The sequence below is a fragment of the Camelina sativa genome, chromosome 12, assembly GCF_030686135.1.
Source record: "Camelina sativa cultivar CO46 ecotype springtype chromosome 12, ASM3068613v1".
Lineage (NCBI taxonomy): Eukaryota > Viridiplantae > Streptophyta > Magnoliopsida > Brassicales > Brassicaceae > Camelina > Camelina sativa.
The window spans coordinates 6,857,876-6,878,834 of NC_141891.1; the positions used below are offsets into that span (position 1 = coordinate 6,857,876).

The following is a 20,959-nucleotide window of genomic DNA, read 5'->3' on the forward strand; positions in this document are numbered from 1 at the left end:
GATGTGTAACTCATGTTCTGACATGTCAATTATGTTTGAAATGAAGGTTAAAACTGTTAAACCTGATCAAACCCATTCTTAATTCCGTTCCAGTGGGATGAGAGTCAGTAATGAAAGTGTTGGTGGTAGACTGGTAGTCACGGTGTCCATTAATTGGTATCATCCTGATATTAAAACGATGCTTCAATTCGACAGCAAACAAAAAACCACTCTAAACCAAATCGAAATCTACCACATCGTAACCGAATCAAAGCTTTGTTTGGTTCAAATTGACAAAAAAAAATTCCAAACCGAAATTTAAATTCCAAAGATTTCTGAACCGGTCCGGTTAAACCGTATTGTAAACAAATAATAAAAAAAATAAAATATCTGAGAAGATCAGATTTAAAACTTAAAATTATTCTGTCGTGACAAAATATCTAATTCCTCTTTCTTCCTCTTTCCTAAAATTTTCTCGCCACCGAAACCAGAAGTTGCAGACTCTATATCCGAGAATTTAGGGTTTCTGTACGTTCTCTCTTCTCCGATCATCAGATCCACGAAACTCTACTTTCCGGATCAGGTAAATTTTGTCCTTGTTCACTAAACTCTTGCTCAAATCTTTTGATTTTTCGGTAATTTCGAGGTGAAGTTTGTTTTCCATTGCTCGGATCCGTAATTGTGGAGTCTGTGATTGATTTTGTTTCCGTTCATTAGCTTGGTTATCATGTGCTATTAGAATCGCACGCGAGCTTTTTGATGCTGAGTTTGATAAAGTGGATCTTGCTTTTGATCTCTTGTGACAAAATTAAAATTGGTGGATTGTTTTTTTTATTGCTTTACATCATATCCTGTAATTGAGCTGACTAGGTTACTGGTATTAGGATAAAGAATATATTGGATGCAACATGGTTTTTGCTCATTTCGATTCTTCTTTTTCCGATGATGAATGAATCTGGAGTTGGTGATTGTAGTGTCTCATTTGGTTTTATGTATCTTTTAATCTCTGCAAGGCTCGTACTAGAATTGTGTGTTTTATTGTTTGTTATCGTGTTATGTGTATCTTCTGTATGTGTTTCCTGTGTTTTCTTAAGTTCTTTAATTGTTGTTTATCTAAGACTTGGTGAATAATCTTTTGCTTACATAGATTGTGGTTTTAACACTTTCATCTTCTCTTGTTCAGGTCTCAGCTTCTCGTTTTCCCCCTCAGATCAACAAAGTTTCATGTCTGAACTTGATTCCCAGGTCCCTACTGCCTTTGGTAAGTTTCAGTTATTTTAGACTGATTTTCAGATGTTTGCTAAAGATTTTTTGATATTTGGAATATGAGATTTTGTAAAACTGTTTCTGAAGTCTTGGATTCTTCAGGTTGTGTGTTAGGGTATCTCATGTGAGAATTGATAGGAGCTAATCAGTTTCTTTTTTTTTTTGCTTGTCTGCAGATCCGTTTGCTGATGCGAATGCTGAGGACGCAGGTGCAGGAACAAAAGAGTACGTTCACATTCGTGTCCAGCAGCGGAATGGTAGGAAAAGCTTGACAACGGTCCAGGGGCTGAAGAAAGAGTACAGTTACACCAAGATACTCAAGGACCTCAAGAAAGAATTTTGTTGCAACGGAACTGTGGTTCAAGACTCTGAACTGGGACAGGTACGTCCTTTTAACACACCATGGTACATCCATGTTGGTAAATTACCGTCTTGCTAGTCCATTTGAATATGATGCAACAAAGGGTTGAAGACTAATTGGAAAGCTTATCCGAAGGCTTTATTATATCTGCTGTCTCTGGCTATTCTCCAGTACTTATGTCTACTTGTGCAAATGTGTAGGTTATTCAGCTTCAAGGTGATCAGAGAAAGAACGTCTCCACGTTCCTAGTCCAGGTAAACATCACTCTCTTTCTTTTACCAACTGGCTAACAAGAATATTTGTTGCTTGATTTTGTTTAACCTACTCTTGATGGAACAGGCTGGTCTTGTGAAGAAAGACAACATCAAGATCCATGGTTTCTGAGCTGCTTCTGTTGCATTGTCCCTAGGCTGCTGCGTTTACTTATCTAAGCGGATCATTACCGTTATATCGTTCAGTTCCGAAACATTTCTTCACCTTCCTGTTACTCTCTTTTTTCTTTGCGTTTTAGCTTTGGTATGATACTAAGAGACTATCATCGTTTTCTTTCTCATGCTACTTCTGTAATATGATGAGATTGTTAAAAATTGGCAATTAACGTTTGTCCCTTCTCTCTATATATACTATGTCTTACCAAGATGGATCTCAACAGCTTCACTATTATTCTGTCTTTAAGTACACTGTTGTGCAAACCTGAATTTGGATCTGGAAGACGAAGAGCTCAAAATTTTTATCTGTAAAACTTGAAATTGAAGAGTCATTTTTGACAAAAACATGTGAACCAAATTGACTTTGTAATTAAACCGGGTTGACGAGAGACTCCGGCGGGTTTAGAAGGTCTGTAAGTCGAGGAAATTACGAATTAACCGCTTTGTCTTCTCTATCGATTCGAGTCCAAGCGAAGCGGAGCTCTGCAATCATCGAGCACGACGATTTAGGTTAAACTACCGAATAGAGAAGACAATATCTACGGTATTGTGGACTGATATAATCAGAATCGATCCTCTTTCAATTTTGTTATTCAAGAATTTCATTTTCTCAACAGTTTCGTCAAAGTCCTATTTTGTTTCTTCGGTTATTTTTGGATTGCAGGGGGGTAAGAGATGGAGGAGATGTTCGCTCTGGTAGTTTCCATGATTCTCATAGCGGCGGTGATTCCTTTGTTCTTTTGGAAACGTCGTATAGATGCTAGATCACGGGACCAAGTTGCAGAACCGCCACAGGTAATTTTTTTTTCAATTTTGGATTGGAATTTTTTTGAGTCCATGAAATGATATGGCAATCTCTCGTGAAATTGAAGGCTCAGCCGCGTGAAAACGTGGCACGTGCTACTGGTGGACGTAGGATGCGTCGGAGACCTGCAGCTTCTGGTGCTAGCTCCTCTACTTCTAATGTTCAAGGTTGTTTTTTTTTTTTACTGCTTTTGTTTCTCTTTTGGAAACCGTGTGTGTGTTTTAGCTACATCATCAACTGGATGATAAGGTTCCAAATTTGGATGAATTAATATTAAGTTTCTGCTACTTTTTAGCTGGAGGTAATCTTTATGTAAATTGGTTAGAGTTTACTATAGCTAGTGAGGAGTGGAAACCAGTTATCCAAGGATTAGAAGATTAGAAGGGTCTTGGAATAAGTTTATATGTGAAACAGAAAACATCAGTGGGAGTGAAGGTGAAGATGAAGATGAAGATGAAGCCGGTGGATCTCAAGCCAGAGCATCAAAGAAGAAAGAGAAGAAGCGACAAGAGCGTGAAGCTCAAAGACAGGTGACTCAAATTCTATGTCGCCCATTAATTCTTTATATATTCTATTAGAAATGTTGGCGGGATAAAGGATGAGAAATTTCTAGGAGGACCAGTTTACATTTTAACTTAGAGATAGAGTAATGGTTCTGACCTCAGAATAGTTCATTTCCTTTTGGTTCCTGATCAAGTTCTCTTCTTATCGTCGGCTATAGGCTGAAGAAGCTACACGGGAGTCAAAGAATACAAAACAAGATCGGTATGCAGAAATGCGGAGGAAGAAGGACGAAGAGCGCGAGGCAGAGGAGCGGAAGTTGGTGAGTCAGTTCATTTATCTCGTATCTGTTTAAGCTTCCTGCTTTTGAAGTGCTGAGGTTGACATTGTTGTGTAGGAAGAAGAAGAAAAAGCGCGACAAGCCAAAGAAGAAGAGGCAGCTGCTTTGGAGTTTGACAAATGGAAAGGGGAATTCTCAGTTGATGCTGAAGGTACAACAGAGGAAGCGCAGGGTGAAAATCAAGATTTGCTTTCAGACTTTGTTGAATACATAAAGGTATCTTTAGTAATCAATCCTTTACCAAACACTTTCCCATCTGTCACTATAATTGTCATTCTGTGCAATTTTTGTCTCATCCAATATCAGTGTGCTGTCATGTTGAGCCTTACCTTCCGTGTGATGTGATTGCAGAAACAGAAATGTGTTCCACTTGAAGATCTTGCCGCAGAATTTCATTTACGAACTCAGGTATCATCTGGCTACATATTCATAGAACCTTGTGCATGGTTCTCAAGTCTGATTCGACTGTTTGTTTTTTTAGGAATGTATCAACAGGATCGCTTCTTTGGAGAGCATTGGTATTTCTTTCTCCATATAAAATAGCATTAGTCTCATCCGGCCGTTTGTAATTTGCTATGTTTATAATAGAACCGAAGCAATATGAATAGACAGATGAGGCACTGAAGTGAAAACGTAATGAGAGAACTCTTACAGACCTGAACCCCTTCCCTTTTTATTCAGGGCGGCTCTCGGGAGTCATGGATGATAGAGGGAAATACATTTACATATCAATGGAGGAGATGAATGCGGTGGCAGATTACATCAAACGTCAAGGAAGAGTAAGTATCTCACATCTAGCAAGCAAGTCGAACCAGTTCATCGACTTGGAGCCCAAAGTACAACACCAGCTCGATGAAGAAATTAGCGGCATGGAAGAGATATCGGTTTCTTAGTTGTGTTTGTCGGGTAAAATAGTTTGTCAAAAACAATGAGTTTAAAAAAGCTTTTGGGACTCACTGCAACTTACTGGTGTGTTTGGTCATATACCTTCGTGTTCTGATTTAACTAGTTTGAGATCCTTACAGTACATGAAATATATAATATCTTATATATGACGTGAAATACTTTGACTTAACTCACTTAAGCTGTGAGCATATTTGGAGCCACCATTGAATTGAGTAACTTATTTTCTATCTCTAAGCTGGTTGTCCTAAACCAATTTCGTCCAGCCACATACAAACAAACATACCTACTCGTTGCTGCTCGATGTGCCTAGATTCCGAGATCTCCCTTAAAACAATGTTTGCCAGTTTCTGTGCTCACAACGTGTCACAAAAGTTCTTGTCTCAGATTATGGCTACCTTCTCTATTGGATTGCTAATTTATCTAGTTTGATAACGAAGATGTGTAATTTTGAATTAACGGAATAAATTGTGACCAATTTACGTTTTTAATTTTTGTACATTTTGCGCATTTACGTTATTAAATTTTTGTATAATCTCTGTTTCTCCGGAGAAAGAGGGAAAAATTAGAGGAAGAGAAACCGTTATGCTCTGCTTTCCCTTATTCGCTTAAGCTTTTTTGAACATGTCTCTTCTTTCTCCTTTCTTCTTCTCTGTTTTCTCTTTCTTGCCGTCCTAAGAAAAAACTTGGGAAACACGGTAGATATGAAGAAGATACATTGTTACATCCATCTAAACCTCCTTCTCCTTCTAATACCTCTAATCAATCTTCAGTTTCCAACGTTATCATTGGCTCAAGACTACGATGAGCCAAAGAAAGATTTTAAGCCACCACCAGGCCTTCTCCGTTGCAACGGAGTTTACATGTCTTACACTACCGGCAACCGCGAAAAGTTATATCCTCGCACAGCAAACGTCACGGCTCAAGCCTGGTCGTTTAAATCAACGGCCATGATCGTCAACACCGGTATCGAAGAGGTCAAAGGTTGGCAAATGTTCGTAGGGTATCACCACAGAGAGATCATCGTTTCAGCGACCGGAGCTGTCTCATCGGATGGTGAATTCCCTGTCGATGCAAGCAATGGGACGATATTTATCGGGTCTCCGAATACGGATCTCAAGACCTCGATTCTCACAGCTGGTGATCACACTCAGATCTCCACCGATATCGAGATAACCGGAACCGTTTTTGGCGGTAGAGGTACGGTTACGCCAATGCCTAAAACGATCAAGCTCGTAAACGATGGATGGCAATGCCCTGCTGCTACTTCTAAAGGTAACGAACCAACGTGACCTAATTCATGTTCCTTAGGTTTCGTGTTCTGTAAGAAACATTTTTGTGTAGTGACCTGTTTTCGATTCTTTCGGTATGTTTACATCAACAGGTGGTACAATGCAAGTTTGCTGCAAGAGGAATCCAAAGTTTAAATCTAAAGAAAAGGTGAAAACCAAGTTCACGCCTAGACAACGCGGTGACCTGAACATAGTCTATGACGTTCTTCAAGCCTATAAGAGCAACTACATGGCGCAGGTGAGTAGCCGGATCCATCACTTGTATCGATATAAAGACTATTATATATATACATAAAAGAACCGAAGTTGATTTGGTTTTTGGACAGGTGACTATTGAAAACAAGAGTCCGCTGGGACGGTTAGACCATTGGAACTTAACATGGGAGTGGATGCGAGGCGAATTCATCTACTCATTGCGTGGAGCCCATGCGGCTGAGAAGAGTCCGGGCGAATGCTTAAGCAGCAAGGCAGGACAGTTTTACGGGGATCTTGATTTCTCTCAGGTTGCTAATTGCCAGAAGAAACCAATTCTCAAAGATTTACCAGCTGACCGTAAAGAAGATAAGGACATCGGGATGTTACCATTCTGTTGCAAGAACGGCACTCTTTTGCCCGTTCACATGGATCCTTCTAAATCCAAAGCCATTTTCCAATTACAGGTTTGCCCTGAAACGAACCATTTATAGTGTTTAGTGACTAAGTTTTAGGCGTTAAGATGATATATAAACCGGTTTTGATGTTTGGTTTAGGTGTACAAAGTGCCACCTGACCAGAACAGAACCGCATTCTTTCCTCCTCGAAACTGGAAGATTGATGGTATAGTGAATCCGCAGTACAAATGTGGACCACCTATACGGGTGGACGCGACCCCGTTCCCTGACGCTAGCGGTCTCCAAGCAACCACCTACGCTATCGCCAGCTGGCAAGTCGTATGCAACATAACAAAGCCTAAACCAAAAGCTGCACGTTGCTGTGTCTCTTTCTCAGCCTTCTACAACGACTCAGCTATTCCTTGTAACACCTGCGCTTGTGGCTGCAAAGATATCGATACCGACACTTGCAACGCCAATGCCCGACCGCTTCTCTTACCTCCGGACACGCTCTTGGTACCTTTTGATAACAGGACACTAAAGGCAAAAGTATGGGCAAAGCAGAAACACATGGCTGTTCCAAAGAAGCTTCCTTGTCCTGACAACTGTGGAATCAGCTTAAACTGGCATCTTAACTCGGACTACGGTAATGGATGGTCAGCTCGAATAACAGTGTTTAACTGGGGGAAGAACGCAGTGGAGGATTGGTTTGGTGCTGTGGATTTAGGCAAAGCTGGTTTAGGGTATGAGAATGTTTACTCCTTTAATGGGACAAGAGTTCCACCTAAGAACCAGACCATTTTCTTTCAAGGACTTCCTGGTATGAACTACTTGATTGGTCTAACGAACGGGACCAATCCTGCTAGAGACCCTCAGGTTCCCGGGAAAATGCAGTCGGTTATCTCGTTTAAAAAGAAGAATTTGAGGAATTTGAATATCCCTGGAGGAGATGGATTCCCTAAGAAAGTTTTCTTCAATGGTGAAGAATGTGAGCTTCCTAAGTATTTCCCTAAAAAGGGTTCCGCGAAGAGATTATCCTGTATCCGATTCTTGCCGTCGATTCTTCTCGTGATCACAACATTTCTTGCCATCAGTGATCGGTTTTTAAGCTGTGTGTAGATTGCTTTAGTTTTTAACTATGTAAGTTGATTTTTCTCTGTTTAGTCATGCCATGATCAAGGAACTTGAAGAGAATGTTAATATATGTATCTCTATTCACAGTTTTGGTTGATCCAAAGGAACTAATGTAGATGGCCTCGCTTATTAAAAACTCTTGGCCTTTATTACAAAATCTGCTTTTGTCTAGAATATATGATTTGACAAAAGAAATAGCATACAAATCACAAGTCATTTGGTCATCAAATACCTCTGCTTCTTGTTTTGGGTCATAAAATACAACAACCTGCAACACTCGCACCGAACGTCAGGTATTTCGTCGTTGCATATAACAAGAAATGAGCATTGTATACATAGGAACAGTCTCTTTCGTTTTCTTTCCCCTTTTGGTAAAAATACAAAAAAAAAGAAAGAAATTTGTATACATTTGAGGGATGCAACATTTACTTTTATGAACAGCATCCAAATTATGTTTCTTTTTTGTTGTTGTATGTGTGAGTGTGTGTGTGTGTGTTAAGGGTAACTCAAAGCTCCAAGATTCTTCCAGCTTACATACAAAGAAGATCGCCAAAATCTGACAGTCGATTTCCCGCCTTATCCTTTTGTATCGAACTGCGTAAATAACAAATCAAATAAACGAAAAGCTTCACATGATTCTGCAGGTCTATACCAGCAGAATCATGAATGTTCCCCAATGCTATTTCTTAGCCTGCAATAAGAGAGAGCACAACAGAAGACAGACTTTCAGGCTAGCTTTCCTACTTGTCTGAGAGATACACAATCGCAGACATAATGAAAGAAACGTTAGAAATAACCTTTCTTAGATATTTCTTGTGAATTTTTATGGCTCCTGAGCATGTTTTTTTGGCATCCAAGTTCCCAGTCATGTCGTTAAGTATCTACAGAGACATTAAGGAAATAGGATGAGGGAATAATTCACCAAAATGTAAAGTTAAAAAGAAGATGTATGATTAAACCTTAACAACATCGTCGAGTCCACGAGCTTCTGTCATTAGCTTATAACTCTTGTCTTTCAAGACACTGGCCACTAGGAATACAGATATAGGCAAAGGACCTTCTGCAGTTTTCCCTCCATTCCTCATGTTTTGTCTCTCATACTTTCCACATTGCTTAATTGACTTCGTTTTACCCTTGAACCCTTCGGTTTTCTCACTCCCGCATTGATGCGCTTCATAAACATCAAAAAGATCGGGGTCGTACTCGAGAGCCCACATCATCTATGGGAAATACGGTTTAACATTGAGATCAATCCAAGGAAGAAGGAGACATTATCCATATAAGATAGAGTGAGAGTCAGGAATCATTACCTCCCAAAGGAACAAAGAGTCGCAAAATGAGAATTCTCTTCGGAATTGAACCATTAGCATCCGAATAGCAAAGAGATAGTCACCTCCACCCAGTTTATCTGCATTTTAAGACCCATAGCTCTTGATTAATCGCTGAATATATGCATATACACAAATAAATAGTAGTAGTAGTAGTACCTAGATGTTGGTGAAGTTTGGGGTCAACAACCTGAGTAATTGAAGACAAATGAGTAAGTTGAGCTTCAACTCCAACAGATCTCCCAGTGCTACGGAAATTTCCTCGCTTTTCAATTCGAAAAAAAGAAACAATGTTTAATACAATCTGATTGCAAAGAATATGATGTAAACAGTTTGATACCAAAACCAGAAATACATTGAATATATGTGTAAGGTAAAGTACCAATCGACGCATAAGCCTCTCAAAACACCAAAAGGCATCAGCTTCGTCCTCAAGAAGAATAATCATAGGGGAACAAAGATCACTCATTCCTGATCAGAGCAACATTACATATATCAGAGTTTCTCAAGTAATACTGGTTTTTCAAACAAATGATACAATGTTATATATATACATTTGGTTTTACCTTGACAATACCCAACGTCATTGTCTATCCAGGCGTAAACAGACAGAATATCCCAGAGCTTTGACAAATTCTCCTTTTTCTCATAAAACACCAAGGTCCTGTCTGTACGGTTCACATCAAGACCTGAAAAGTATAAAGGAATAAATTAAGCAACAGAGGGAACCAGCAGATATTCAAGCCGGTGATAGAGGAAGCCAGGATGATCAGTCACTAACCTATCTGGTGAAGTGTTAGTAGCCATTGAATAACTTTCTTATCAAGAGGTCCACGACTGGCGAGCTCTTTAAAGAAATCTGAACCATTTGAGTTTGTACCTGTGAGAACAACATGAATACTTCAAATGCCTATGACAAGTTTATATAGAGTTATTCCATAATAGAAAGGCAAAAAGATACTTCACCTAGATTTATTTCCTGAAGAACAAGAGGATCATAGTTGGGTTGACCATTTTCAGTAATTACAGGAGCAGTAATAAATCTTCCACTTCCAATGACAGGGAACATTTGCTTACACTCCTCCTTCCAAGAAGCATACTGCATTCTGAAGGAAGAGAAGTTGCATGTTGATTCACAAAACAAGAATAATTGTTTTATGATCAATGAATATGAATAACCATGTAAGTATGCCAAAATGTGATAATATAGATAGACGAAATAAGGACAAGAATATACCTTCTGCGTTGTCGGGTTTGCTCTCTTTCTTCGAATGTGCTCATTGGATTATAACAGCCAAGTAGGAATTCCCATACTTCACCTCTAATTGATGGATGGATTCCCTGCAGATGAATTGTATAGGAATTAAGTAAGGTAACAAGAACTACACAGATTCAGAAGGAATAAAACGAGAAATCAGTCTTGGCAAAGAGTAGACTTTTCTAGAACAAACAACATACCCCTCTTCTGATTCGTCTAAGAGTCTTGCCAATATCGAGAGAGCCTTCTTGAACAAACGCAGCCTGCCATTTTCTTACACTTAGAGTTTTACCAGGCTGCACAAAAAAACATAAATTGACTTTTAGGCTTTTCAGTTCTGTCAATGATAAGGTTCATCTAGAGATACTTATTGAATCTGAGTTCCAACATAGTGCCAATTAAAGCGCATAACTGATAAGAAACACACTGTCTTATGGATCTTCCCATATTTTGTTCTATGTACAGCTAATATGACCTATTTGATCTTAGGAGCTCTGTCAGATCTACTTTTTTTTTTCTTTTTCTAACCTCGTTTGATATTTTCTTACAATGGCATTGCAACAGCTATATAAGGACATAACAAACAATGGCTAAGAACTTGGAATTCGAGGAGAGATCAAACATCTAAGCCGGTGATGGAATCGATCTTAGAACACCAAGAATCGATAGAATTTGACAAAATGCAATTGGGAATACACAGATATAAATTAAGCAAAGAATAATCGAATCGGAAATCACATATTGCAGCATTCGTAATTACCAAATAGAGAGACACGACCTAATGAATTGAGAATCTTTAAAATAAGCAAAAATCGGGAGGAGAAAGAATGAAGAAAGAGGTAAACCTTGATTTTGAATCTGGTCTTGGGGACATCGGTGCACTCAGGACGAACCTGGTAGTAAGAATCTGCTGGCTCACCTACGCCTCCCCACATCTCTCTCGACTTTTTTTTTCCCGGGCAAAATTATCAAAAGTAATAATCCTGAGAGAGATTTTGAAAGGAAAGAAGAAAAAGCACAGGATCGGGATCCCCTTAAACCTCAAAAAAAAGTTCGATCAACCAGATCAAAAACGATCAAATTGACGAAATTTTTATAAAGATTTGAGAGTTTAAGGGGTGCCCCCAACACCAGCCTTGAAAGGTTAGTAGATTGACAAGTCCAAAAGACAGAAAACGAACTTCCCTTGGTAATAATGCTTTGGTTCGTATTACGGTAAGTTTCTTTCTTTCTTCTACATTTGTTGATGACAAGACGACGACGAGCTGAGCTGGTCTCATTATTAGCAATATTAGTTGTTGTTCGCCACAAATAACGGAGTTATCCCGATCCATCTTGTATTTATCCTTTTTAAGGCGCACACTTGACTTCAGTAACTTGGATTGCCACTTTCCAACAATTAGCTAACCGACCATGAGTCGTTTATACTAGATTTTTTTCCCCGTTTAGTTGTCAACAACGAATCACATCTTCATGTCGACGACTAATTGATTTACACAATACGACTTTTGTTCGAACGACACCGTGTTGGAGTTTTTTCGTTTTGGTGACCCAATTTTATGGGCTTTTTCTTATATGGGCCTTCAAGGTAAGGTTCTTACAACGTTGGGCCATAAGATACAAAGCGCTAAAATAAATGGTAGTATATAATAGTCTCTTCAGCAAAACCCTAATTTCCTCTCAGCTATACACTTTCTCACTCTGAGCAGCTTCGTCATTCTAATCTACCGGCGGCGAAAATGGTGAGATATACATTTCTTCTTGAGCTTATATTCCAAGCGGCGTTTGTGCTTTTGACATCGACCAGGATTATGAGTTGTAACGTTTTGATGGTTCATTGTTTCAGGTTTTCAAGAGGTACGTTGAGATCGGGAGAGTGGCTCTTGTTAACTATGGAGAAGATCATGGAAAGCTCGTCGTTATCGTCGACGTTGTTGATCAGAACAGAGTAAGCCTTAGTTCCATTACTTTTATGACTCTATCTCGATGTGTTTCAATGCTAGAATCAGTAAAGTTTCTTCGTCGGTCTCTGTTAATTGTTGGATTTTAAGGAATAATAGATTTAGATTGACACCAGCTGCAACTTTGGTGGTTTACAGTTTCATTGGTTTAACATTTATGATTGCGTTGATTTTGTAAGTTTACCTAGTTTGAGGATGGCCTGTGAATTCTAGTTTCACCTAGGCTTAGTTCGTGTAGATGTATACTTATGGAGTCCAGATTGTGTTATTGTTATTCAGGCTTTAGTGGATGCCCCTGATATGGAGAGGATTCAGATGAACTTTAAGAGGTTATCTCTTACCGATATTGTGATTGACATCAACCGTGTGCCAAAGAAGAAGGCTTTGATCGAGGCAATGGAAAAGGCTGGTGAGTGCTGTGCAAATGTAATGTTATGTTGGGTTTTTTAAGTGTTCCCATCTAATCAGTAAGATCTTGCAGATGTGAAGAACAAATGGGAGAACAGCTCATGGGGTAGGAAGCTTATCGTGCAGAAACGTAGGGCTAACCTCAACGATTTCGATAGGTTCAAGATCATGTTGGCCAAGATCAAGGTCAGTTTCTTTAACTTTGAAGGTTTTATGATTGTGTGCGTTTATGCTTAAAACTGAAATGTTAATGTGTGTTGTTGGTTGTTTGCAGAAAGCTGGTGTTGTCAGGCAAGAGCTTGCCAAACTCAAGAAGGAGGTCGCTGCCTGATCAAATACTATTATGTCTACAAATCTGTTTTTGTGTTTGGATTCGGAAATTAGTGTTTTTGCAATTCTCAACATCATTATGTACTCAATTGTCCGATGTTACTCAAGTTTGAATGAAACCTTTTTTTGGAGAAACTTATGTTCTTGTTATTTGATCTTTAAAGTGACCAGTTTTTCATATTATGCCTTTTGTTTCGTTACTTTTTCTGTTATTTGGTAGTAATTCACTCGGGTGTTTTGATGCCAGAGTTTGCAATGCCCGAGAATATACTTGAACTACTGTTATCGAAGCTTTCAATGGTTTTGGCTTTTGGAGATTGGGCATTTTTTTCTGGTTTTGGAGATCAGTGTAGTGTAATTTCAAATTCACTATTTACTCAACCATTACCATCGGTTAAACTATCTCTTGTTTCGGTGATGAAACCTTGTTGAGAAAAAGGCACGAGAAATTTACGAGAATCTGCTACAGCTACTGTAGTAGAATAAGTCAATAAGATGATGAGCTACGCCAGTCAATTACACATTTGGTAAACGACACGTTAAAAATGCACCAAGACTTGAGAGAGTCGGAGAGATATATAGATAATACTCAATATTTTAACAGTTTTCGAATATATAACTGGATTATTCGGTGGCGTTTGGCTGTGTAAATATAACAAAAATTTCTGATTCGTTACAGAGAGGAAAACGGAATAAAACCCTGAGGGCTTCAAAAGTTTTTACCAAGTTCAATCTTTTTCATCAAAGTCATGGTGTGGTGAAGAATAGAATCCAAGATTCCGGCCACCTAAACAAAAGCAAAAACACAGTCATATGATAATACATTAATGAACTGTAACATGAAGAATAGGTTTCTAACTTCTTTATTACTAACCGTGAAGACACCACCGATTATAGCGCATACGTTGGTGATAAAATGGGAGAAGGACTTGGAATTTTCTGTTATAAGAACCTGCAAACAAACAAAGAAAAAGATGAGCAGAGTGTAACTTCGACCCACCGTACCAATCCGAAACTGTGTAACACATATAAGGCAGCAAAAGGGGATAATGATGCCTACCTGCATCGGTGAGAGCTCGAAGTGAAACTTGGCGACTGGTAAATAGTAACTTTGAGCAACACTGCTATGTGCTGTGTACTCATACTCTTCAATCATAACCTGTCCATTGCTTTTCACTACCTCTGTCTTTACTATTTGAAGATAATGCTCGATCTGTCCATGGAGAACAACACCTTAAAGCATGATTAGACGATTTAAATAGTAGTTATTGAGTTTTTACAAACTTACAGTAACATTAGGGCCGAGATCACGTTGGTTTATGAAGGGACGTCCGTCCAAACGGTCATGGTTTCGGCCTAGATAAGGTGATAAGCGCTTTAGCTCAGAAAATTTCTGAGGCAAAATTCTCCGCCCAAATGATAGATGGTTAACAACATGGGACATATTCATCTGAGAAGTATCAAAGGAATGAGATCCCGAACGAGCTGAAACCATCAAGTTGCCCGGAACCTGCAAAAACCATAGGGTAGTAACTGTTAAAGTGTTCAAGTGATCTAAAAGGCAGACAGACAAAGAAATAGTATTCTCCCAATTAAATGCTTACTTTCTTTACACGCATGTATCCTTCAATTCTACATCCTCCAGTAGAAGGTGCTTTTTTTAGAGTTCTCGATGAATTGTCTGATTTGTCCTCCAGTGCTAGATGATGGGGCTCTAGATGGATTGGTTCAACCAGACTCACCATCATCTATAGGAAAATGTAATATATTCAGAAACAAGCTACAAATGAAGCGCGAACAGCGACTCTTGGCTTACTTTTCTAAGGGACATGGAAAAGAAACTACCTTCACTAAGCTTTCCGTATCACGATCTCCATAGTAGGATTCATGATCGTGGTGTGCATCATCCCTATTAAGAAGATGAAAGAAAAATGGAGAAAATTAATTTAGGAGAATCGAGCAAATGATGGTCATGCATTATATGAACAAGTGAACTCGAAGTCCAGTTCTCTTACTTCAAATCACTGCCTTTGCGGAAAATGCGAATAGATGGATACCCTTGTATGTGATTCCTGGATATTATTTGCAGAGAAAATTATGAGCATACCTTAAAGCTGGTATAAGTTTCCAGAGAATACATTATGCTATAGCTAATTAAATCCTAAGGAAATCCCCGAACCTATGTATGGTATGCCTTTCTTTGGTTCTGACCATAACTTTCTGTTGAAGAGGTGCATGTAATATTTTAACTTAAACAAAAAGTATCTATACGAAGCCAATACAAAAAATGAAGTAACTGAAAATGCATCTTAGGCCTTAGTTAAAGAGAAATGAGTTAGAGACATCTCAGATATTCCACATTGTCACCAATGCATTACTGGCTAATACTAGCCCACCCTCCTAAACACCTTTTTTGCACATATTCAAATGATGTATTCGGTGGAAAGGAGTCTAATAGCTATTCTTGGTAATATTATGCATACTGAAGAAGCTATGGATAGTACTTTTTGCACTGTATAGTTAAATTTTCATAGCTTAAGATGGAAAGCCAGATAAAATATGAAAGGATATACCTCCGACAGAGATCAGCTTCTTGGGTGCAGTCAACTTTTGCCACGAGAACACGTCCGTCCATTTCTGGATCATATCTACCAAAAACAAGAAAGTTACGAGGAAAAATACTTTTACAGACTCTTTATGGAAAGAGAGTATAATGGCATACCTCTCTTTTATTTGTTTTGCTGCTTTCTCCCATGATGGTTTCTGAAATTGGAGACAAGTTATAGGCTTCGCATAAAGATCAGCAAAAATACCTATTTACAGTAGATAAAGTGCCACCAGATACTATAATCTACTATATAAGTTAGATATTCAACATCAAGTTGATCCTTATACAAGTCCAGTCTTTCCATGAGGAAATTATTACGACTTCAGAGTTCAGCCAAAGAGAATTCTCAGGAAAGATTGACTAGGTTACCGTAAATTGCACTGTTAGCGCGTCTTAGGCACCATACATGTAAAATTTCTTCTAGTAGGAACACTAATATAACCCTTGCCAAAAGGCAGCAAAATATGGTTCTGGCTGAAAACTATGCTGTGACATCTAGAATATAGGAGACGTAGACAGCAGATAAGGGAATTACCAGGAGATTACACCAATAGCACCAGGGAGCAAAGAAATTAACAACCAAGATTGGAAATCTGCAAAATGTATGCTGTCACCAGAACAATAAAGAAGTACGTACTAGGAATAGATTCGTAGTATTTTTGTATGTATGTATGAAATGCACAATACAGTCTTAAAATCCTTACTGATGTGTAACTGTGTCAAAGTTGCGCCCAGTAAGTGATACCGAATCTTCAGCTACTTCTTCACCAGTTTCATCTCCATGATTAATGAGCGATAAAACTTCCCCAGCGTGAAACTCAGAACCAGTGGGCCTCATATTTGAATCAATAGAAAACTTCCGAATTGTCTTTGTTACATTTAGCCTGTTCTGAAAACCAAAGTTAGCAAAATCAGGAGAGGGAACAACCAAAAACTTCAAGCGACCAAATGGATAAATGTTCAAAAACAATAACACTATTTTCAAAATTTGACAATTTCGGATTCCTTCAAGAATATATTGTAAGGTCCAATCTTTTTGGACGCACATAGCAGATAATTAAATACTTTTAGAAACAAAGATTTCTCAAGAGCAAATGAAAAAGACAGAGATTGAGAATTATGATGAAACCAAACTTACAGTTCCTAATACGTCGCTGACATCCAGAGATGCAAATTCACATGAAAGTGACGGAAAGCTGCCAAAAAATAGAATCTGTATCTGGTTAGCAATCAGATAGATGCTGAATTTTTCATTACTTTGACTGGGCCACACATATGGCATTTCTGAAGAGATAAAGTATGCTATGCACTCAACAAAGAACGGGTCCGCAAAATAAAATAACGTTCTAGCATACAGTAGGGTAACACTTCTACACTCTTTAACCTGTTAAAACATTGATACCATAAGAAATTGGTGTTGATAAACAAAACCGAGTATAATGTACCTTATGTTAAAATCTAAGCGCAAAAAGTCTCCATCCGAGCTCCTGTCAACAATAACCGAGGTGGAAGTGCTGACAGCCAAATAATTATTCAGTTCCTGTAATATGAATTTTCAAAGTCAAAACATCATTCATATGTCCTACTGATACAAACTGAGCGGTTAACGAAACTGGCAATGAAATGAAACCATTAAACAGCAGTGACATTAGTCTCTAGAATGTCATAGTCAGCAAGTCCAGTGAGCTTGAAACTTACCATTCCAAATAAAAATAGCATAGAGAGTGCTGCTACAATGGACAATCCAGCACCAGACAGAGTCGCCTCTGTCAAATCCCTCGGGATTTTCCTGCAAACAGAGAAATTCAAAGGAATATATAAACGAAGTTTATACAATTATCTCCCAGAATCACAAATCTCAGTTTCTACCGAACTTTGAAACATTTGCCCCAAAATTTTAAACTTAGCGACAAAACCGAAATCGAAGTGACTAAGAAAACATCTTAAACCCCAGATAATATAAACACTTGTTAACAGTCCAATTTCAGTAAGAGATCAAATGAAAAATTTGACAATGCATATACAAAACCTACAGCTACAGGATCGAGTGTCCACGACTAAACCTTAACCCTATCACTAATCAGCAACGAAATCCACAAAATGTAGATGCTCCCCAAGAAATATTCACAATAAACTATCAATTCAGATTATGTCACCGCCGTAGATCGAGAAAATTCGAAGTCTACAAATCAGGAGGAAGCTAAGCTGGAGAAATCTGGGAAGCGAATACACACAAACGATGAAACAGAAACAAACCTGTAGAAATCAACGGATTTGATCTTGCTAGTGGAGACCATCTTCTTCGGATAAGGAGTCAACTGGGAATCAAACAATAGCTGCTTGGCTACTTCTATAAGCTTCGAGAACGAAGCACACACCTCCCTTGTGATTTTTATTATCTTCAGCGTTCAGATTTGAAACTCCTCCCCCAACCTAATAAATTACAACACTAGCCCCCTCTGCTTCGACTTGTTTCGCATTTGACCCAAATAGTTTTATAGAAACAAGTTAGTACCTTCTCAGTTCTCACTTGTTACAATCAAACCCATTTTATCAGATATTTGGTCTCAAAGTGTGCAAATGAATGTTAAACCAATAAATAGAGAGTTTGAAATATAATGGAGAAGTGTTACAACCTAACTGTTGTTATATGTCTCTGCTTTGTTTACCATTATTATTAGTTCTTCTTCATGCTCTAGATTCTTGTTCAGTGTTTTGATCGAAGTTGTTTTTGTTTTTGGTTAAATTAAGATATGAATGTTAGAACACCAGCTAAGTTCAAGAACAAAATAGTCTGAAGTTCTAATAACATCAAACGTTCTATAGAACATTCTTATTTATAGTATACATTGATAAAAATTGTTCTCTTCTTAACCTTTTGATCCAAACTTCTGGATTCCCGACAAGAAGCAAGAACTAACAAACTACATCAAAGAAATATCACTGTGTGAAACTGAAAGAAATCTTTTGTTGTTTAAACTTCGAGATACTTGATGGCAGTCTGAACATCCTTGTCGCCTCTCCCACTGAAGTTTAAGACCACTCTGGTTCCATCAGGTAACGTCGAACAAAGCTTCTCGAGATGGGCCAATGCGTGCGATGTCTCCAATGCTGGGATTATTCCCTCCAACCGAGACACTCTCTTGAACGCTACATGGGCAGATTAAGAATACACGAATGCAAGTTCTCATGAAATGTGAAAGAAACATATAAAGTAAGACAAATGATGTGCCGGTTAAGTACCTTCTAAGGCTTCTTCATCGGTAACGCTATAGTATTCAGCCCGTCCCATGTCTTTAAGGAAACTATGCTCAGGTCCGACTCCAGGGTAGTCCAATCTGATAACATGAACTTCTTTAGATACAGGTGACGAGGTAATCGTGGCTTAAAACAAGATTTGAACAGAGAAGAATCTCTTACCCGGCACTGATGGAGTGTGGTTCAATGATTTGGCCATCATCATCTTGCAGCAAGTAACTCATAGCTCCGTGGAGTACACCGACATCTCCTTTTGTCAATGTGGCAGCGTGTTTGCCGCTGTCTAATCCAAATCCAGCGGCTTCCACACCAATCATTCGAATCTCTGTGTCATCGACAAATTCATGGAAGAGTCCCATAGCATTTGAACCCCCACCAACACAAGCAACCAGAACATCAGGCTTCCCACCCCATTTCTCCATCGCTTGTTTCCTTGTTTCTTTACCAATCACAGCATGAAAGTCTCTGACCATCATAGGATAAGGATGAGGACCCGCAACAGATCCCAATATGTAATGTGTAGTCTCCACATTTGTCACCCAATCCCTTATAGCTTCGGATGTTGCATCTTTCAAAGTCGCTGTTCCAGAGTGGACTCCCCTTACCTACAAAGCACCAGAATTAGATAACAACACTTCAAAAGCATTGCAACTTTAGAATTCACATCACCTCAGCACCGAGAAGACGCATCCTGAACACATTAAGAGCTTGTCTCTCCATATCTTGAGCACCCATGTAGATAATGCACTGCAAACCAAAACGTGCACACACAGTAGCTGTGGCTACACCATGCTGACCAGCCCCTGTCTCAGCGATAATCCGTTTCTTTCCTAGACGCTTGGCGAGAAGAGCCTGAGCCACAGCGTTGTTGATCTTGTGAGCACCGGTGTGGTTCAAGTCTTCTCTTTTAAGGTATATGAGAGGCCCTTCACCGTTTTCTCTGCGGTAATGCTCAGTAAGCCTCTCAGCGAAGTAAAGCGGACTCTCCCGACCAACGTAGTCTTTCAAGATCTCTGCCAATTCTTTCTACAGTTGTATCAAAACATTAAATCAGACATTGCCTAACAAACCCAAATAACCAAAAAAGACTTCCAAAATTTCGAATTGATTCAATATCGACGAACAAGATGAAAACAGAACCGGCCTAGTTTACCTGAAAATCTTGGTCGGTGGCGAGAGAATAGAAAGCGGTTTCGAGTTCAGAGAGGGCGTGCATTAGAGTTTCAGGGACGTACTTCCCGCCGAACTTACCGAACCGACCGAACGAATCGGGCCGTTGCCAGAGGCGAGAATCAGATCCAGCGGACTCCGTCGTCATGAGAATAGATGGGTCCTTGGCGATGGTGCAGGAGACGGAGAACGAAGAAGAGAAGCGTGAGGGAGACGATGGCAGAGGCGTAAATAGAGGGAGTTTGAAGGGCGATCTCAGATGATGGGTTGATTCGGAAGAAGCTGAAACGGATGGTCTGAAAGTAGCAGTAGCGGTGCCTGTTGCGGTGGCCATTAGTGTGAGAATACTATCTTTTTATCTATTTCTCAAAGACAAAAAAAAGAAAAAACTGACAAGAATCTTGAAAGTGAGGGCTTTTTTATAGACTCGGTTATTAAACACATACAGAGATACAAAAAATAGAGGAGGAGATCAGTACCACGTTAACTTGTTTGCAATCAAGGAAAAAACAAATATATTGTAAGAGGAAGTTGGTGAGAGAACGGAGGCGGTGTAATTTTGGGGGTTGGATGTGTTTATCACATGCTTAATTTTAGTGTCATCTACTATCTTTTTTTTTTTTTTGGTAAACCTGTATGTGTAATTGTAGTCGGCTTTGGACAAAGATGACGACCACGTAATGTATATCATTCTTCTAAATGACACTTTTTCTAAAGGTTTGAAATAGTCGTAGGCTCATATCGGACGGACAAAGAAAAGTCGTAGCGGACATAACTTATTAGTATTCCGTGTTTGAGTTAAACCGGTACATATTTTGGAGTATGATTCTGAATCCAATATGGAGTATATTTTTCTTCACAAAAATGGTTTATAAATAGGTTCCATCGATTTTTTTGTTTGTTTGTGTGTGTGTGTGTGTGTCGATTTTTACGTTAATGTAGAGCCAAATTTACGAATGGTAGCCCAAAAACAGTTTGCCAAGACTGATAGTGTTGTCTTTAGACTCTTTACTCCTCATTTTCAGTTTATTTGGTTTCA

At 38.9% G+C, this 20,959-nt stretch overlaps 7 protein-coding genes across 8 annotated transcripts; 4 read left to right on the forward strand and 3 right to left on the reverse strand.

Annotated features, from left to right (window-relative positions):
- The first annotated feature begins 144 nt into the window (after positions 1-144).
- LOC104730674 (protein translation factor SUI1 homolog 1) lies at positions 145-2,243 on the forward strand. The gene is made up of 5 exons (XM_010449870.3): positions 145-562; positions 1,163-1,240; positions 1,422-1,627; positions 1,807-1,860; positions 1,946-2,243. The coding sequence occupies exons 2-5, from the start codon at positions 1,204-1,206 to the stop codon at positions 1,988-1,990; spliced, it is 342 nt and encodes a 113-aa protein (XP_010448172.1). The 5' UTR covers positions 145-562; positions 1,163-1,203; the 3' UTR covers positions 1,991-2,243.
- A 10-nt stretch (positions 2,244-2,253) lies between these two features.
- On the forward strand, positions 2,254-4,742 carry LOC104730675 (DDRGK domain-containing protein 1). The gene is made up of 9 exons (XM_087478398.1): positions 2,254-2,578; positions 2,699-2,829; positions 2,907-3,006; positions 3,254-3,369; positions 3,561-3,662; positions 3,738-3,896; positions 4,032-4,088; positions 4,162-4,198; positions 4,362-4,742. Exons 2-9 carry the CDS (start codon positions 2,710-2,712, stop codon positions 4,571-4,573), a joined length of 903 nt encoding a protein of 300 aa, XP_087334524.1. The 5' UTR covers positions 2,254-2,578; positions 2,699-2,709; the 3' UTR covers positions 4,574-4,742.
- A 337-nt stretch (positions 4,743-5,079) lies between these two features.
- On the forward strand, positions 5,080-7,756 carry LOC104730676 (COBRA-like protein 11). Its single transcript, XM_010449873.3, has 4 exons — positions 5,080-5,858; positions 5,968-6,113; positions 6,202-6,534; positions 6,625-7,756. Exons 1-4 carry the CDS (start codon positions 5,288-5,290, stop codon positions 7,582-7,584), a joined length of 2,010 nt encoding a protein of 669 aa, XP_010448175.1. The 5' UTR covers positions 5,080-5,287; the 3' UTR covers positions 7,585-7,756.
- A 130-nt stretch (positions 7,757-7,886) lies between these two features.
- On the reverse strand, positions 7,887-11,650 carry LOC104730677 (rab GTPase-activating protein 22). Of its 2 annotated transcripts, none has more exons than XR_015574779.1 (12): positions 11,031-11,650; positions 10,386-10,481; positions 10,165-10,268; positions 9,894-10,033; positions 9,709-9,807; positions 9,494-9,616; positions 9,310-9,398; positions 9,118-9,192; positions 8,910-9,007; positions 8,559-8,819; positions 8,397-8,480; positions 7,887-8,290 (listed from the first exon to the last, which is right to left on the reverse strand). XR_015574779.1 is itself a non-coding variant. In XM_010449874.3 (12 exons), the coding sequence occupies exons 1-12, from the start codon at positions 11,118-11,120 to the stop codon at positions 8,279-8,281; spliced, it is 1,302 nt and encodes a 433-aa protein (XP_010448176.2). In that variant the 5' UTR covers positions 11,121-11,645; the 3' UTR covers positions 7,887-8,278. The 2 variants fall into 2 exon arrangements, 1 of the variants encoding a protein (XP_010448176.2); XM_010449874.3 differs by having other exon boundaries at positions 9,087-9,192; positions 11,031-11,645.
- A 155-nt stretch (positions 11,651-11,805) lies between these two features.
- Positions 11,806-13,019, forward strand: LOC104730678 (large ribosomal subunit protein eL14y). The gene is made up of 5 exons (XM_010449875.3): positions 11,806-11,927; positions 12,032-12,133; positions 12,426-12,555; positions 12,628-12,740; positions 12,829-13,019. The coding sequence occupies exons 1-5, from the start codon at positions 11,925-11,927 to the stop codon at positions 12,883-12,885; spliced, it is 405 nt and encodes a 134-aa protein (XP_010448177.1). The 5' UTR covers positions 11,806-11,924; the 3' UTR covers positions 12,886-13,019.
- A 422-nt stretch (positions 13,020-13,441) lies between these two features.
- LOC104730679 (protein disulfide-isomerase 5-4-like) lies at positions 13,442-18,061 on the reverse strand. The gene is made up of 15 exons (XM_010449876.3): positions 17,749-18,061; positions 17,191-17,281; positions 16,938-17,032; positions 16,631-16,688; positions 16,197-16,381; positions 16,028-16,085; positions 15,607-15,647; positions 15,458-15,532; positions 14,900-14,956; positions 14,730-14,793; positions 14,489-14,632; positions 14,173-14,394; positions 13,945-14,097; positions 13,759-13,836; positions 13,442-13,671 (listed from the first exon to the last, which is right to left on the reverse strand). The coding sequence occupies exons 1-15, from the start codon at positions 17,787-17,789 to the stop codon at positions 13,594-13,596; spliced, it is 1,440 nt and encodes a 479-aa protein (XP_010448178.1). The 5' UTR covers positions 17,790-18,061; the 3' UTR covers positions 13,442-13,593.
- Positions 18,062-18,269: 208 nt separating this feature from the next.
- Positions 18,270-20,627, reverse strand: LOC104730680 (tryptophan synthase beta chain 2, chloroplastic). Its single transcript, XM_010449877.3, has 5 exons — positions 19,904-20,627; positions 19,420-19,776; positions 18,913-19,355; positions 18,736-18,830; positions 18,270-18,642 (listed from the first exon to the last, which is right to left on the reverse strand). The coding sequence occupies exons 1-5, from the start codon at positions 20,252-20,254 to the stop codon at positions 18,467-18,469; spliced, it is 1,422 nt and encodes a 473-aa protein (XP_010448179.1). The 5' UTR covers positions 20,255-20,627; the 3' UTR covers positions 18,270-18,466.
- Between the last annotated feature and the right edge of the window lie 332 nt (positions 20,628-20,959).

Coding starts and splice junctions, on each gene's coding strand:
- LOC104730674 (XM_010449870.3), top strand. CDS start 1,204: ATGTCTGAACTTGATTCCCAGGTCCCTACTGCCTTTG. Junction 1,628..1,806: donor AAGACTCTGAACTGGGACAG/GTACGTCCTTTT, acceptor GCAAATGTGTAG/GTTATTCAGCTTCAAGGTGA. Junction 1,861..1,945: donor TCTCCACGTTCCTAGTCCAG/GTAAACATCACT, acceptor TTGATGGAACAG/GCTGGTCTTGTGAAGAAAGA.
- LOC104730675 (XM_087478398.1), top strand. CDS start 2,710: ATGGAGGAGATGTTCGCTCTGGTAGTTTCCATGATTCTCATAGCGGCG. Junction 3,370..3,560: donor AGCGTGAAGCTCAAAGACAG/GTGACTCAAATT, acceptor CGTCGGCTATAG/GCTGAAGAAGCTACACGGGA. Junction 3,663..3,737: donor AGGCAGAGGAGCGGAAGTTG/GTGAGTCAGTTC, acceptor ATTGTTGTGTAG/GAAGAAGAAGAAAAAGCGCG.
- LOC104730676 (XM_010449873.3), top strand. CDS start 5,288: ATGAAGAAGATACATTGTTACATCCATCTAAACCTCCTTCTCCTTCTA. Junction 6,114..6,201: donor AGAGCAACTACATGGCGCAG/GTGAGTAGCCGG, acceptor GTTTTTGGACAG/GTGACTATTGAAAACAAGAG. Junction 6,535..6,624: donor AAGCCATTTTCCAATTACAG/GTTTGCCCTGAA, acceptor TGTTTGGTTTAG/GTGTACAAAGTGCCACCTGA.
- LOC104730677 (XM_010449874.3), bottom strand. CDS start 11,120: ATGTGGGGAGGCGTAGGTGAGCCAGCAGATTCTTACTACCAGGTTCGT. Junction 9,193..9,309: donor AGAGGCTTATGCGTCGATTG/GTACTTTACCTT, acceptor CGAATTGAAAAG/CGAGGAAATTTCCGTAGCAC. Junction 8,820..8,909: donor ACTCTTTGTTCCTTTGGGAG/GTAATGATTCCT, acceptor TATTTCCCATAG/ATGATGTGGGCTCTCGAGTA.
- LOC104730678 (XM_010449875.3), top strand. Junction 12,134..12,425: donor ACGTTGTTGATCAGAACAGA/GTAAGCCTTAGT, acceptor ATTGTTATTCAG/GCTTTAGTGGATGCCCCTGA. Junction 12,556..12,627: donor CGAGGCAATGGAAAAGGCTG/GTGAGTGCTGTG, acceptor AAGATCTTGCAG/ATGTGAAGAACAAATGGGAG.
- LOC104730679 (XM_010449876.3), bottom strand. CDS start 17,789: ATGGTCTCCACTAGCAAGATCAAATCCGTTGATTTCTACAG. Junction 17,282..17,748: donor AAATCCGTTGATTTCTACAG/GTTTGTTTCTGT, acceptor CTCTGTTTGCAG/GAAAATCCCGAGGGATTTGA. Junction 14,794..14,899: donor CGCAAAGGCAGTGATTTGAA/GTAAGAGAACTG, acceptor TCTTCTTAATAG/GGATGATGCACACCACGATC.
- LOC104730680 (XM_010449877.3), bottom strand. CDS start 20,254: ATGGCCACCGCAACAGGCACCGCTACTGCTACTTTCAGACCATCCGTT. Junction 19,356..19,419: donor TGCGTCTTCTCGGTGCTGAG/GTGATGTGAATT, acceptor GGTGCTTTGTAG/GTAAGGGGAGTCCACTCTGG. Junction 18,643..18,735: donor CGATGAAGAAGCCTTAGAAG/GTACTTAACCGG, acceptor CTGCCCATGTAG/CGTTCAAGAGAGTGTCTCGG.